The sequence below is a fragment of the Eublepharis macularius genome, chromosome 6 (assembly GCF_028583425.1).
Source record: "Eublepharis macularius isolate TG4126 chromosome 6, MPM_Emac_v1.0, whole genome shotgun sequence".
NCBI classification, from domain to species: domain Eukaryota; kingdom Metazoa; phylum Chordata; class Lepidosauria; order Squamata; family Eublepharidae; genus Eublepharis; species Eublepharis macularius.
This window is the reverse complement of record NC_072795.1, coordinates 58304399-58319552: the sequence shown is the minus strand read 5'-3', so window position 1 is coordinate 58319552 and position 15154 is coordinate 58304399. Positions and strand designations below refer to the sequence as shown.

General features: G+C 39.7%; 1 protein-coding gene across 3 annotated transcripts; it reads left to right on the top strand.

Moving 5' to 3' along the window:
• Positions 1-3854: 3854 nt before the first annotated feature.
• On the top strand, positions 3855-14158 carry LOC129332539 (small ubiquitin-related modifier 3). 3 transcript variants are annotated; one of them, XM_054983724.1, is made up of 4 exons: positions 3855-4034; positions 8199-8327; positions 9152-9223; positions 12353-14158. In XM_054983724.1, exons 1-4 carry the CDS (start codon positions 4014-4016, stop codon positions 12413-12415), a joined length of 285 nt encoding a protein of 94 aa, XP_054839699.1. In that variant the 5' UTR covers positions 3855-4013; the 3' UTR covers positions 12416-14158. The 3 variants fall into 3 exon arrangements, with proteins under 3 accessions (XP_054839699.1, XP_054839700.1, XP_054839698.1); XM_054983725.1 differs by lacking the exon at positions 3855-4034 and adding an exon at positions 4323-4551; XM_054983723.1 differs by lacking the exon at positions 3855-4034 and adding an exon at positions 4558-4654.
• The last annotated feature ends 996 nt before the right edge of the window (positions 14159-15154 follow it).

Genomic DNA, 15154 nt, shown 5'->3' with positions numbered 1-15154 from the left:
CTACAACCTGTAGTAGCCATTCACACATGCTGCTAGCTGGAAAAAAACCCTATGAATATTCTGACTTGCTTCTATAAAGCTGTTTCCTTTTACACACCAATTCTTTCTAACATTACATGTTATTGAGAGATGTTCAATATAGGATGCTTTGGAAATTAATAGCAACATTGTTGCTCATGCAATGCAAACAAAAAGTTTTAAACCTTAGTGGTGTAGGCTGAAGTATTGTGTCTTCGAAGTTTCATGTGTATTGTTTACAGTATATATCTGATGCTACGTTTCTAATGTGAATTCATTGCCTGTTAGCTTGATCACTTGCCAGTTTAAATTTAACATACAGTAAACAGCTTCGTGTCTTTCCCCTGTAAACTGTCCCTTTCACTGTTTGTTTCTCCTTCAGTAATCCTTTCTTTTACTCTTCTTAGCAAATTCATAGCTTAGGTATGTTTTAGTCTTCTATTCATATGAATTCTTGCTTTTTTCTGTATAATATTGCTTTGCTCATTTCTTTTAAGTTAACTACTAAATACTAATACAAGTGACCATTCGTCCCTGCTTATTTTAGTTTCTGACTGATTCTAATCTTTTCCTCAGCTATTCAGCCCTCAAATTTATTTTGCTCACAATTTAAATCATGCTGCTCCACTTTTTTCCTCACAAGTTACCTGTTCTATCTTGTGATATGTTCAATCTTTTTCTTTTATATCCCTCAACCATCTTACTGTATTTATGTTGCCCTTCCTTAACTCTTAGTGTTCCCTGTTTACTTTAAACGCACCTGTTGTTTTACGCCATTTCCTGAGGTTCATTCTCTTGTGCTGTACCTGCTATAAGGAATTTATTTAAAATTCTGCTCTACTTCTCTGATTGATTCAAAGTAGTTGTCAACAAGAAATAAATTATGAAAATTAAGCCGGAATAAACTTTAAAAGTTCCAGTAACCTGAAAAATTAAAATTTCTTAGCAGTTGAAAACAATGTAACCATATTAGAGGCATCAAAACATGATCATAGGAAGGCTGAAAATCCATCAAGTGGAAAGAAAGGTCGTTGCTTCTAAAATGCATGCATCAAAAGGGCCAAATTAATCATTTGGGGAGATAATTCCATAAATACAACACTACCACTGAGGATCCTATCCATAGTCCCTCCCCATCTCACTTCACCTACATAGATGGGAGGTACATGAAGAATGGCTGCTTCCAGGAGGAGAGGATCCTTTGAATTGTGGAGAAGTGACACATCACTTGCAGCGAGCTCTGTAAACATCACAACTTTAGATGGTGTTTAATTTGTACTCTGTTAATGCTCCAAGGTTATCCTACAACCTTTTCCCCTCTTGGACAAAATATTGCAGATCAGGTTTTTCAAGTTAGCGTTCAGTCTACTCGTGTTAAAAAGCCAGAAGAACAGAAGTGTTCCCCCTCCCCTCTCCGCTCTCCTTCCTCAATGTAAACCCCCTTTGCTTGTTCGTCTGCATGGATCCTAGGAAGTTATTTTTCTTTATTTACATTATTTATAGTCTGCCTTTCTCACTGAGACTCAAGGTAATCCAACACAGAGCTAGAAAATGCTGAAACAAATCTATATGACATACTAACACCACAGAAACTATCCAGTAAGGGCATACTTGCAGTAACAGGCAACACATAGTGGTATACTGTATCTTTCAGAACCATTTACTTAGATCATAGCCCTATTACTTGTGGATGAAGGCCCTCAGTAATTTGGTTTTGCATAGTTTGCAGAAAGTCAGGAGGCTGGGGGGTGTTCTTGACCTCTTTAGGCAGTCTGTTCCATAAGGTGGGGGACACTAGAGTTAATGCATGTTCATAGGCAGCTCTTCATTTTATTTGACTGCAGGGTGGCACCTGCAGAAGGCCCTGTTCAGACTGAGTGAAGCTGCCATGGCCAAGCGGAGGAGGCAGTCCTGCTGATATGAGGGGCCAAGGCTATGAAGGGTGTAGTGATAGCCAAAACCTTGAATTAACTTTCTAGGGCTTATTAAAATAATTATATTCACTAAAATTCTTATATCTTATATTTCCTCATGGCTCAAGATGGCTTACATGTAACAAAAACATAATTTAAAATATCCAAAATACCCCCCCCCCATAACACCTGTCCCTAAAAACGTTCCTGTAATATCCAGTTTAAACCCCTGGCAAATAAAATGGCCTTACAGAGTCTCCAGAAAATCTCTATTGACAGCACTTCCCTCATCATCTCAGGAAGCCTGCTCTACAAAGTGTGGTGATAAAGAATGGGCTCTGGTTAATGCCAGGTGGGCTACCTTATGTGGGGAAACAGTCAGTAGGTGGTAGCCTGAGGACAATAGTTGTTGCAAGAGGTTGGAAGGACCTGTTGTGGGGAGGAGAACACAAGATGTTCAGATTATGGAATCCAACCTGTTATGGAGCAGCTGGGCTGTTGCACTGAGTGATGGGAGGTGAGTTGTTTGGGGCAGGCAGGCTTTTTCAAAAGACATTGGCCAGGGGTCACCTTGGAGTTTGGCCTCCTACAAAAAAGTTTAGCTTTAGGGTGAACATGAATTAGAGTTTGAGAACCATTATGAATGGTTAGAAAGTAGAGTCAAAGAAACCATTGTGCATGAAAGAGTTTAGTAATATGATGCTCTTTTTAGCTATATTGTGAAAATACTTAACATTAATCAGAGGCAGTTAGGACTATGGAAAGGGACTGAGATTCTTCTCCAAGTGTAATTGTAGTATTACAAGGAGAGAGCAGAGAACAAAGAATGTTTATGTGCCACAAACATAAGCTTTGTAAACCCCCCGCCCATTTCTGTTTCAAAGACTCATTTGCCACATGTAAGAACTTTCATCCAATGCCTAAGTGGTTCCTTTGATCTATTGGACAAGATGTGTCATGTGCTAGTAAGACTGAACAATGTGTGCTTCTCTTGAAATTCCATTGAAATTTCAAACAAGGGTCTAGTGTCTATGTAGTCCAAGCCTAAGGTTTTTTACAAGAGGATTTTGTCTCAACTGTTGGTTTACTGGGTAGCTTTCATCTGCTACTTAGAATTCAGAGACTTTGTCTGAAGGCCTATACACCCTAACTTGCTTATTGCATCTTACCGCCATAAAGATATTACTGTGCCTAATTTCTAGTTGATATTAAGTTGAGGTCCTTGATCTCCCACTTGTGAACACTGAAAAACGGAGTTGTTCAACCTATACTTCAAAGGATTCTTGATACTGTCAGATTGTCAAGACCACCACATGCAGCTTTGACCTTTGTGTGCTGTGGCTGGGAGAAAGGATATTGTGGTTTGAATACTGGGACATGATTTATGATATTCCTGAAACAGAAGCACAGTAGCTCAGCATCACTCAGACTGCTATCCTACACACAGTAACCCAGTGAACTCAGTGGGATCACTGCACTGTAAACTCAGACCTCAAAATTATTAAGTAGATGGGAGGCACAGCATATCTGTGAAACCTCAGGGGGACAAAAGAGGTGAAGCCGCCTGCCATATTTTATTTGTTTAATCTATGTTTTTTTTTTACAAATTGCTTCCAGACTCCTTTTGAATGAAATGTATGGAAATGGAAATGACAAACATGTCTCTGAGTGAGTATGTGTTCGTGTCCCTGCGTGTGAGAGAGGCATCCATGGATGGCGTATGTTTGAGCAGGTCTCAGCAATCCGCAAGAGAGCAGGCGGCTTGGTACAACCCACCATTTCTGAGGAGCCGCCCCTCCCTGCTCAGGCACTCTCCCTCTAGCCGGCGATGACGCACGTTCGGCGCCATCTCCTCCGCCGCCCGACAAAGCGCGCTCCCGAGGAGAGCATCGCTCGGGAGCGCGCGTCGAGAGCGTGCGCCCCCACGTGACCCCTCCGGAACCAACCGAGAGCCGAAGATTCTGGGGCGCGAAGCGCGTGCTCGCGGGCGGTTGCGGAGAGCGGGAGAGCCAGCGCTAGAAGAAACGGGAGCGGAGCTCGTGTGGAGTCGCCCCCCGAGAGGTCTCAGCCTGACGCGGCGCCATGTCCGAGGAGAAGCCCAAGGTAACGGGCGAGGAGGAGAGCGGCCGGGAGGAGCCCCTCTTGCACCCTGCCCGCGCCCGTCTTCCCTTCTTCCTCGCGGCTACGGCCCAGGCCCGGCAGGAGGGCCGGGCGGGCGGTCCTTTCGCAGCTCCTCCAAGCCCGTCATTGGGCTCGTCCGCTGCACAGCCAGCCTTCCCTCCGGTTCCAGTCTAGGCCTCGGGCGGACGTTCCCCCGCCCCGGTTGTGAGCGAGACCCGGACCCGCCTCACCCGGAAGGAGGGGACTGGAGAGGGGGCGGCCCGTCGCGCGCTTCCTTCGCGCTCTCGCCGTGGTCGGCTGGGCGCCCGCCTAGGCCGCGCTCTGGGCCAGCTCCGGCCCTTCCTCGCCCCGCCCCGCCCCGCGCGGAGTCCCCATTGTCAAGGGAAGAAGAGGGAGCCGGAGCGCGGGAGGCCGGTCTCGCCTCCCATGGAAGGCTGCCCGTGACTTCCTTTTTGGAAAGAAAGCGGCCCCTTGAAAACAACTCATTGGCATGATGATGGTAGGGGAAGCGTTCACGGACTAAGAGTCGCTTCGGGCAGATGGTCTCGAAAGGGTTCGCGCTCGGGCAGTTTGTCGGAGGTTCGCAGCGCAGTCAACGTGAGGTAGTTGAGATCATCCTGTGCATGCTTACTCAGAAGCAAGTTTCAGTAGAAAAAGCAGGATTCGGTCCCAATAGTGCCTTAGAGACCAACAGGACTTCCAGGGCAGGAGCTTTTGAAAGTCAGAGCTTCCTTCGGGAGTTGGTCTCTTCTAACATGCAACTGGACTTGAATCTTATTCTTCAGCAGTATGTGCCACTGAACTTATTCAGATTCTGGTTGCAGCTGGTCGTTACGGATTCACGTGAGATCCTCATTCACTAGTTCTGATATTGGCACTCAGGCGGATGGTAACGTGCTTGGTGGTGTTCATATGGTGCGGAACCTATACATAATCTCTGGGTATCAAGAATATTGTATGCTTAAAGGTTTTATAGCAAACTTATACAGGAGTCTAGTAGCACCTTTAAAAATACTTACAAAATTTATTCCCGAGGAGACTTCCATGGAGTCAGAGTTCACTTCAGTAGGTACTCCAGTTATGTGGTGTTTGAATACGAGACAGTGAATTGGTGTCATCAGTTCATCCAGGATGGCAAGAGTTTCAGCTAACAGGCATTTTCCCATTCTTCATTGGTTGGACAGATGGGAGGCGGGAAATTTCCAAGATATAGTGCAGGTCACAGGTAATGTTTGTAAGCTTTCTGCAGCAGCTCTTGGACAACTGTGATGGTGCCTGTTGTCATTTGGAAGTTTATCTCCCTCCTGCTGCAAACAGTTGGAACTGGTGAGGTTAAATGCTGAGGTGGTATATTTTTTTAAAAATTGGCAACTCTGAATTGCAGTCCGAATTAGTTGCTTGTGGTAGAGTTTATGCTTTGCATGGAGATTAGGTTCTGGACTCTTCAGCGTATTTAAATATAAATTCCAGATAATACAGTCAGGGTGGATTTGATTTAAATCAAACTGATTTAAATCACGATTTAAATCACTAGTCATTAAGGCTTGATTTAAATCATAGTTTTCTACATAAAGACTAATTCTTGCTGGTATAACTTTAATATGCAAGTAGATGCCTGCCTTACCGATAGGTAAAGGAACTTCATTAAAGTATTCCCAAACTGGGTCTCTTTTACGGCCTGCTGCCATTATAGGTTTTTTCCTCCAAGGAAAGAATGTGATAAACCTCAGGTCATACACACAAAAGATCCAAAGACTTGTGCAGTATTGTGCTCAAAAAGTTTCACTTTCATTTTGTACTGCTTGCCCCTCCCTCCTCACACTTAGTTTCTTCTTGTGCAGATCTATTCCACTCCAAACAATCAGAAAAAGATTGTTTCTATTCACTGAACTTCTTGAAACTTAGCACTGAGGGGGTTGATTCTGTCTTCATAGGTTTGTAGAACAATAGGATTAAGGTCTTTTTCTCAACTCTGTTCATGTTATAACATTTTTGCTGTGAAGAAGAGGCATGTGATCTCTGCTGAGCTGACACAAATTCAGTTTTGAGAACTGCAAAACCAAGCATCTGTGATCATATCTTGTAGGCAGAGAAACTGCCCAATAATCTTACAAAAACCTCTGGAAGAGCATGACATTGTGAATGGATTAATGGAATTTATTTACCAAAAAAATTAAACATATACAGCCTTATTCTACATAATTAAAAACTAATCTTTATTTCATGATGGAATAACCTTTGGATGGTAATATATTTTCCTCAAAAAGCATTTTATTTAAAAAAATCCGTTTTTTTATTTTTTTAAAAAAAATCATTGATTTTTATCCACCCTGAATACAGTTGAGGAACTGTTCTAATTTGCATAAATGTGCTAGTGGTATGAAGCTGATGCTATGTATTTTGGAATTTTTTGGTGTTAGATATGGTTTTGCATTTAGAGAATGTGAAATATAATTAAAGTGCTTCCTCATTTTCAGTTTCATCCCTGCTGGGATTTCATCAACCTAAGAGCTCCAGAACTTGTTGCTACTTTTTGCTTTGAAATTATAGGGAGAGCCTTCTCAACCAATTTTTCAATAAAAAGTCCTGTTACAGATTGAAAAGTGACATTCCCTTTCACCTCAGCTGTCCTACAGTTTCAGGACAAAATGAGGAAGAATTGTGAAACCCTTAAAAGATAGTGCTACGGTGTGCTTGAAGCTCCACAAATGTTTATAAATCAACATTTGAGATGACACCTGAGGGAAAACTGGTATAGCTATTTGAGGGGAGAATACTGGATTCTTGAGAATAAATGAATGATCAATCACAGACAATACTGGAGAAAAAAAGCTAGTGTGAAAGCATCTGTTTTGATCATTTTGCAGATTATCACTTTATACTGTAATAGATCTGTAATGATTTTGTTTTTGTTGGAAGAGATGTAAGTATTTTTCCTTAAATAGTATAAGGGCTGTAAAAACACATAAAGGCAGAGTAGTCCCCTATTCTAATATCTATGAGTGCACATGCCGAACTTCCCTTCTTCAAACAATGTGCCTTGAGACTCTGATTTTTACATCAGATAGGCCCTACAAAATTTCGGAGTTACATTAAACATGTGATAAGATACATTTTTTAAAACTTTTTATTGAGGATTTTTATTATGCAGTGCAGGCATTGAACAGCAGCAAAGACAACATGGAGACAAGAAAATTAAGTAAATATCATTTTCAGTTTATTTGATTTCATTTTCTTATTCGCTGTTTTTGGGGGCAAAAATGGTTGCAACACTGAGCATACATTGCAGTTTATATAAAATTACAAGTGGGGGCATAATACAATAATGAGCAATTGATCTCTGGATGATGTGGACCATGGTATTGTAGCTCATTGAAAACAAAGATTATCCTGTTTTCTCCATGTCTGTGGGTCAGTTTTTCCTCACTTTTCAGGAGAACAGGGATAGGAAGGTAATCCAATACAGATCTAGATAATGCTAAAACAAATCTATATGACATGTAGAAGCCGAATGATAATAGCCGATGAATGACAATGGCAGGCGTGATTGAATAGGGTGGGGTATTGAATAGGGTAGGGTAGAGGGTATTTCTCCACACCCACTACCCCTCTGCATACCCCATCCTATTCAGTCACTCCTGTCATTGTAATTTACCAGCTATTGTCATTCGACTTTTGTAATTACTCCACTCTCCAAAATGTACGGACAGATGAACTCATATTCTAGCTGTATCTGAAGAAATGAGCTGTGGCTAAAAGCTCATACCCTACCACTAATTTTGTTAGTCTTATAGGTGCTACTGGACTCTTGCTCTTTTCTACTATGAGATAGTAGAAATTCCCTGCTACTAGTAGCTGTTTCTAGGTGTCTTTAATGAAATCTGGAAATAGCATACAACATTCTGCCTACTTCTGTCTCTGATATATCCTGTCTTTCAGTTTTATTTATTACTTCATTTGTACCCTTCCTTTCTCCCTAATGGGAACCAAAGTGGCTTTATATCATTATTCTCTCCTCCATTTTATACTCATAAAAACCCTATCAGGTACGTTAGGCTGAGAATGTGTGACTGGCCCAAGTATATCCATTGACCTTATATATAGTTTTTGCTATATGTTAATGTGTTCTTTTATCTTATTTTTCAGGAAGGAGTAAAAACAGAAAACGACCATATCAATTTAAAAGTAGCTGGTCAGGATGGATCCGTGGTCCAATTTAAAATAAAAAGGCACACACCGCTGAGTAAACTGATGAAGGCTTATTGTGAGAGACAGGTAAATGTGTAGACCTGTTGATCTATATATTTTGTACATTATGGTCTTGTATATCATCACATACAAAAAAATGACAATGTGTTGTTAAAGGGCTTATGTATAAAAATTTTTTGATGGTGAAAGGTAATGTTTTCTTGAGGCTTATGACATTAGAGAAGATGTAGAGTCAAATTCCATTAAACTGGAGAGAGCTTTTGCACTTGAAACACAGTCTTCAATGTACTTCTGAAGTGAGGCTGAATTTCCATGTCACTATTGCATTGATTACCATATGCCTGGAACTTCATTTGGAAGTGTTTCTATCACTGTAATTCTTCCTCAGCTTATGTTTAAAATAGGAATGCTAACACCAGAAGCCAATGAAATCCTGACACTGCACAGTGTCTCTGCTGCTCTGCATAGTTAAACAGGAATATCACAAAACATTCTTTATTCAGTGCGTGCTAAATTTATTCTAATTTGGAGACTACAAGAGGGAAAAGAATATGAAATTGTGACCATTTTCCTGTCAGCATGAAGCATTTTATATGTATATGTTCAGTATTTATGGAAGCCAGCTGCTTCTGTGGAGCCAGCTTTACATTGGGCCAATAAGATATTGCCATAATTATTTTGTGCTTAGATTAATAAGAGCATGCAGAAATGTTGCTTGGGGGCAGTTCTATTTAGCTGAAACAGACTTGTAAAATGTGTGTGCCATCAATCAATTGTAAGTTTGTGTTTGCAGAAATTGATTTTGAGCAATATCCACTTTAAACTGAACTACAGTTTCTTTCATGTGGATTCTGTGATGAGAGTGTCACATATTAACTTTCGTATTACAGGGTTTGTCGATGAGGCAGATTAGATTCAGATTTGATGGACAACCAATTAATGAAACAGACACACCTGCACAGGTAAGAGAGAGTGTTGTTTGAGTGGTGCTGTGTCAAAGACCAAGCTACTGCCTCTGTCTTTGGGTTTCAGCAAATTACTGTAACAGCTTCTGTTTATTCCAAAAACTTCACTTTGCCATGATGGACCCGAATTATTAACTCCTGGGGGAAAATAATGGGATGCGGGGGAGGGGCAGGGTGCTATAGCAAGGAGAAGGAATTGAAGATTACCTTCCTACTTTTCTATTGATTTTAAGTTACTGCAAGTGGAAGAAGTGTACTCCTTGAATCCATCCAAATTAGACTTCTTTTCTGTAACCCTCTGAAACACATCAACTTTTTGGTCATGATTAATAATCTGATCTTGCAGGCCAATAATTAGCCCTTCCATTCTAGTCATACCTGCCATCCAGTCAATTAAGTCATCTCAGTCAGTCACATCTCCCCCTCCCATTGCAGTTTATTTATTTGCTTCATCTATTCTGCACCTTTCTTCCCAATGAAAGCAAATTACATTGTTCTCTCATCCATTTTATCCTCACAATAACCTTGTGAAATAGGTGAGATTGACAGCATCTGACTGGCCTAAGGTCATTGTAGAGGGGTAGCTCTGTTCTGTTAGAGCAAAATAAAACAATTCCAGTGGCACCTGTATTTAGCATGAGTTTTTGTGACTCAGAGCTCTCTTCTTCAGATGTATGAAGAGGAAATAATATTGGGAATTCTTAGAGGGCAAAATTAGATGAGTGGACAGGAGCAAGTTGAGCCAGAGAGAAGCTTGATGTGAATTCTGTCATAAATTAACTGGTCTGTTTTAATCTTCCTGGACATAGTTGCAGATCTGAAAGTCACTGTTCTATCAAAAAAGGTGAAAGGGAATATACAATGCAAAAGTGATGAACTAGAACTCAAGAAACTAGACAGTACCTGTCATCCTGGCTTAAACAGAGATTTGGTTTTCCTTACATTTCTAATAGGTCTACAGGGTGTCGTTTTTAGAAACTTGATTTTGGGAAGCCATGGCCTTCAGTTTCCAAGACCTGAGCAAGGCAATCAACGATAGGGCAATTTGGAGGACATTAACTCATAGGGTCACTGTACGTTGGAAGCAGCTTGACGGTACACATACGTACACGGTATTATATCATACCGTAGTAATGTCAGTTAATCTTCTTAAACTTCAGACTTATTCTTTCTTGTTTAGTTATATTTTACTACTTTGTTTATTTGTACCACAAGGGAGGTTGGAACATCTCTCCTGTCATCATCCACTGTGTGGAGCTACAAATCTTTTTCAGTTCTTTGCACTTCCCTAAATCTTTTGCGTACTTGAAAGATTTAGGACAAGATTCACACCAAGCCTCTCTCTTCCTCAACTCTTTCACCTCTTCTATAGTCTTTTCCCTATTAAGAATTCTTAAAATGATTTCCTCTTCATACATCTGATTAAGAGAGCTCTGCGTCATGAAAGCTCATGCTGAAATAAATGTTAGACTTGAGATGCCACTGGACTTATGTTTTAAAATCACCCAGTGAGTTCACAAGGCAGAGTGGGGATTTGGACTGTGGATCTCCCAGATCTTACTGTGATACTTTTAACCACTAGCTTTCCATTATGACCTGGCCACATCTGCTGTTAGCTTCTTCCACAAAGAAAATATTATATCTTCCAAAGACGGATCATATCCAGTAGGAGCATGGATCCTAATAGTTCTCCAATTACAGAGTAACACTAAATTCTCCAGTGATAGAATGGATCATAGAATTTGACCAAATAGCAGGATGGATCCAAACTTGGAGCCAAGGATATTTGGTCCAAAAAGTAAATGTTCAGGTTAAAAGGCTTTAAGGAGGGCATCTTTCAGCCAGCTAATTAGATTCAGTTTCCATCCCAGACTGTTCATCCACCACTTCAGGATGTGAGACAATGCTTAGTGGTGTGAGGTTCAGTCTCCTCCCCATAGTTGCTCCTCCACCTCACTTCACCTGTATAAAGACATTCCCATCTGCTACTTTGGAACGCTAAGACTACTCTTGAGCTGCAAAATCAGGTAACATCTGCAGCTTCCTGCTTTACTTGCTTAATCTGCTGTTTGCTCCAGTTCTCTTCCCTTTCCAAGCCTTGCTCAGAGCAAATCTTGATCCTGTGCTTTGTTCCTCCTTCCAGCCTGTGCTTCCCACCATCTCTTTCACTGTATCTCTAGGTACACTGAACATGCTTATTGGGAGGATTTATACATGAGAAAAATAGCTTTAAAAGGAACTATTTCCCTTAGGAATTGCTTGTTTCCCAAATGTGTTGTGATTTGGCATTTTATATAGTTCATTTTAGCACAGTCTACTCCCCAAATCAAGTGTTTTTGTTTATTTCATTTCATTTATATCCCACCTTTCTCCCCAGTGGGGACTTAAAGCAGTTTACAGCATTCTCCTCTCCTTCATTTTATTTTCACAACAACCCTAGCAAAGCACTCTAACCACTACACCACGCTGACTCTCCAAGCGTATTGCGTAACTTTTTTATCTGCTCACTCATTTTTGCTTTTTCTGTTATTTTATATGTTCAGTAAAGATTAAAAATCAGTGGTTGACTAAAAACAAAGTGAGGTCTCATACCCTGAGATTTGGAGTGTGTGCACATACATGTGAAGCTCTTCTTTGTTCTCTTGGTAACAAGTTGCGGCCTCCTATGCTGCATCCCATTCTTTCATGAGGATCTTCCAACATTCAGGAGTAGGTATAGGGAGGGGTAGAGAAATATGGGGAGAAAGATCATAGAGAAAAGTGGGGAGATCCATTTGTAGGATCCAGCTCAAAATTTCTTAAAGTGCAGAAGTTGTAGATTTCTTTTGAAATGTAACAGCTGGAATCTATGCAGTGTGAATACTGTGAAAAGTTTACAGCAGCTAACATTGGGGAAAGTGTGGGGCAGAGGGAGAAAATCAGATTGGCGGATAAACCTTACCTGTCACATTGACTTCTAAACTCTGCTTCTAAAAAAGACAGTGACGTTTATAAGGAATAAGTGTATTTTATAGATGTCTATTATACTTATGTATGTATGTATGTCTGTTATACTTATTTATGTAAGTATATGTCTTTGTCAACAAGGGCTTTTCAATACTTTCTATTTTTCCCCACTATTAACAGTTGGAGATGGAAGATGAAGATACTATTGATGTGTTTCAACAACAGACAGGCGGCATGTGGTAGACATCCTGTCCTTTGGGGAAGAGGAATGTAAAATGTCACTCACTTTATCATCTGTCCTTGGATTTGCTATTAAATAGTAAACAAATGAACATGCCAATCATACAGGAATCTTCTCACATTCTGAGGACGCTTATCCAAATTATTTTCCTGTCCCTGATATACCGCGTGTGCAAGTCGAAGCTGTGTCTGTGGAAAACAAGTGCATCATAAAATGGGCCCAGTTGAAATTAAATTTTCAGATAAGTGAAATACTGGCTGTTGTCTGCTGTCATCTTGTTCTTATAAAACTGTGGCCTAAATACCCACCTACTGTAAAACAAGGAGTCTTTAGTCTGGTTTTTGTTTTTGTTTTACAGCTTGATTATGCTAATGTAAATATTGAAATATTTCTCCTTGAAGTAGTAAATTTCTTCTCAGAATAAGTGGCTTGAGAAAGAAAAGGGTTTTACCATTAAATGCAGTTATTTTAAAACTGCTAATGGGATAGGCAGAAAGGACAGTACTTGCAGACACAATGCTGATTCTAGTGGCAGTTTACAGTAATGCAAATGTACATGTGCTTTTTCATAATAAAATAGCATAGAATCAAAACAGTTTTTTAAAGTTAATGGAATGTCTTGAGTTTGTCAGCAGCTGTAGCACTTGCATTTGTTAACGATCACATGTCCAGGGCTGAGCACAAGTTTGATAAAATGTTTAAAGAATGGACCAGAATTCACTTGGAAGTTCTGCTGTGCAAGTCTTGTTCATTTTAATGGGATTTATGCAGGAGAAATTACTAGTAGATAATTCCCAATGACTTTTCATTATTGATTTTATCGGGTTATTAATAGATAGATGTACTTTATTTTCACCATCCATTTTGAAACCTGAACTTGTAGCTTTCCCCTCTTACTCTGGTACATTGAATAACATGAGCTGGGATTCAAAAGGCCATACACACTGTCTGTGTGTGTGCATGGGGGTTTTCTGGCATCACATTTCCTGCACACACACATACCATCCCATTCCTGAGGGTCAAGAGGATCCTTGAGAGCCATGTGCAATACAGTGGCAGGTGATGTCGCTGGTGTGGGATGGGAGATGAAGGGATTGTGACATACATGCATACACAGTCTGTGGTCCAGAACTGTTTCCTTATTTACACATGAGTTGCTTGGATCCCAGCCAGGGGTTTGGAGGTTTTTTTTAAGATCTGTTCATGGATATATTTAACCTTGCAATTAAAAAGGACTGTCAAGTTCAAATGTGTAGATTTATCATTGAAATATTCTTGAACACAGAACTTGAATAATGTAACCTGATCTTACAGAGATTTTGCTTTGTTACTTTCGGGAAAGTTTTTAAGGATTAAATGCAACTTTGTTGTGACAGCCAGTTTGTGAATTTTTTGGATATGTTTCAGATGAAAATGTAAGGTCATTCTGTTAATCGCTTTTAAATCTACTTGCCCATGTTAGATCATCTATTTGCAGGGAATTCTGCTGGAAAAGTCTTATTTTTTTTTGTTTGATTGTAGCTGGGCTAAGGAGGGATATTCTCTTAAATCTGTCAATGTTTATTCACCATTTGTACTATATTTGTGGTCCTTTACTACTGTATACAGTAAATATAGTTTGGTACTCTGTCTCTTGGCTTATGCTTAATGCTGCTGCATTTCATACGACTGTAATCAAATGATATCACTGAGATGCTGACAACATATATGTACATCTTTATTAAAATTCTTTTATTGAGAGTGAAGTACTGTTCAGGATATAAACGTCTTTTCAGGATGTGACTAACCTCATAACACTTATTCTGCACTCAGTAGTTGGTGGCTGTATGCTTGTTCTTCAGATATTTCACTTCTGTGTTCTAACTAGTGATGGTAAAATGACATACATATTTTGTGTGTGGTAGAAGAACTCTGATGTGTGTGAAAGAGTCAGGTCCTTTTTGTAATCGTGGGAGAAAAAAAAGACACATTTTACTGCTATGAGAAACAATTCCAAGATAATACAGTGGAGATTCATATGTGAGATGATGTGGCATGAATACTCTTTCTATACACAGATATTCTTTAACTTGCTCTGATGCTTTTGCTTAAATTTCATATATGAACTTTCATAAATGTATAGATCAAGCTTTAGTAGAAACGTTTAACAAAAAATATTCCAGGACTTCGAATCTCCTATGCATAGAAAAGTGACTGTTCAGCAGGAGGTTCTGGTATACCAAAATATGTTCTTGTCATGGTTGGTTGTCAAAGGTAGGTTTTGCATTTGTTTTGTTTTATGGAGACAAATGGTACCGTCATATGCTGTTACGAACTTCTGTTTCAGTTGGTACTGTATTAGGTATGTGGATGGTGACAGATGATATCAGCTGTACTGCACAAATCTCATCAGAATTATTAGGAGTCCTACGGTATCCAATGTTAACAGAACTGTTTGATGCAATTGGTTTAAACGGTTATCACATTTCTTTTTTAAAAAAGAACTTCAAAAATAATGGTTTAGTAAATTTATAGCAAAAAATCTTCAGAGCTTAAAACAAGTGAAGCTACTTTTCAATAAAGATTTTCTTTGAAATATTTGTATTACACATAAATTGAGAAAATGGAAAGAAAAAATATTTTAGTTATTGCCATACACTTGGTTTTATAGCTTCAGCAAGATGTTGTTACAGCGTCACCATTTATATCTGCTTAATTTATAAAATTACAACTTGCTGATTCCTACTGTTGAGTAGAGGCTG

Excerpts from the sequence above, each read along its gene's own strand:
- LOC129332539 (XM_054983723.1), top strand. The coding sequence starts at position 4,592 with ATGGTCTCGAAAGGGTTCGCGCTCGGGCAGTTTGTCGGAGGTTCGCAG. Across the intron at positions 8,328-9,151 it reads AGGCTTATTGTGAGAGACAG|GGTTTGTCGATGAGGCAGAT; the intron begins GTAAATGTGTAG and ends TTCGTATTACAG. Across the intron at positions 9,224-12,352 it reads AAACAGACACACCTGCACAG|TTGGAGATGGAAGATGAAGA; the intron begins GTAAGAGAGAGT and ends CACTATTAACAG.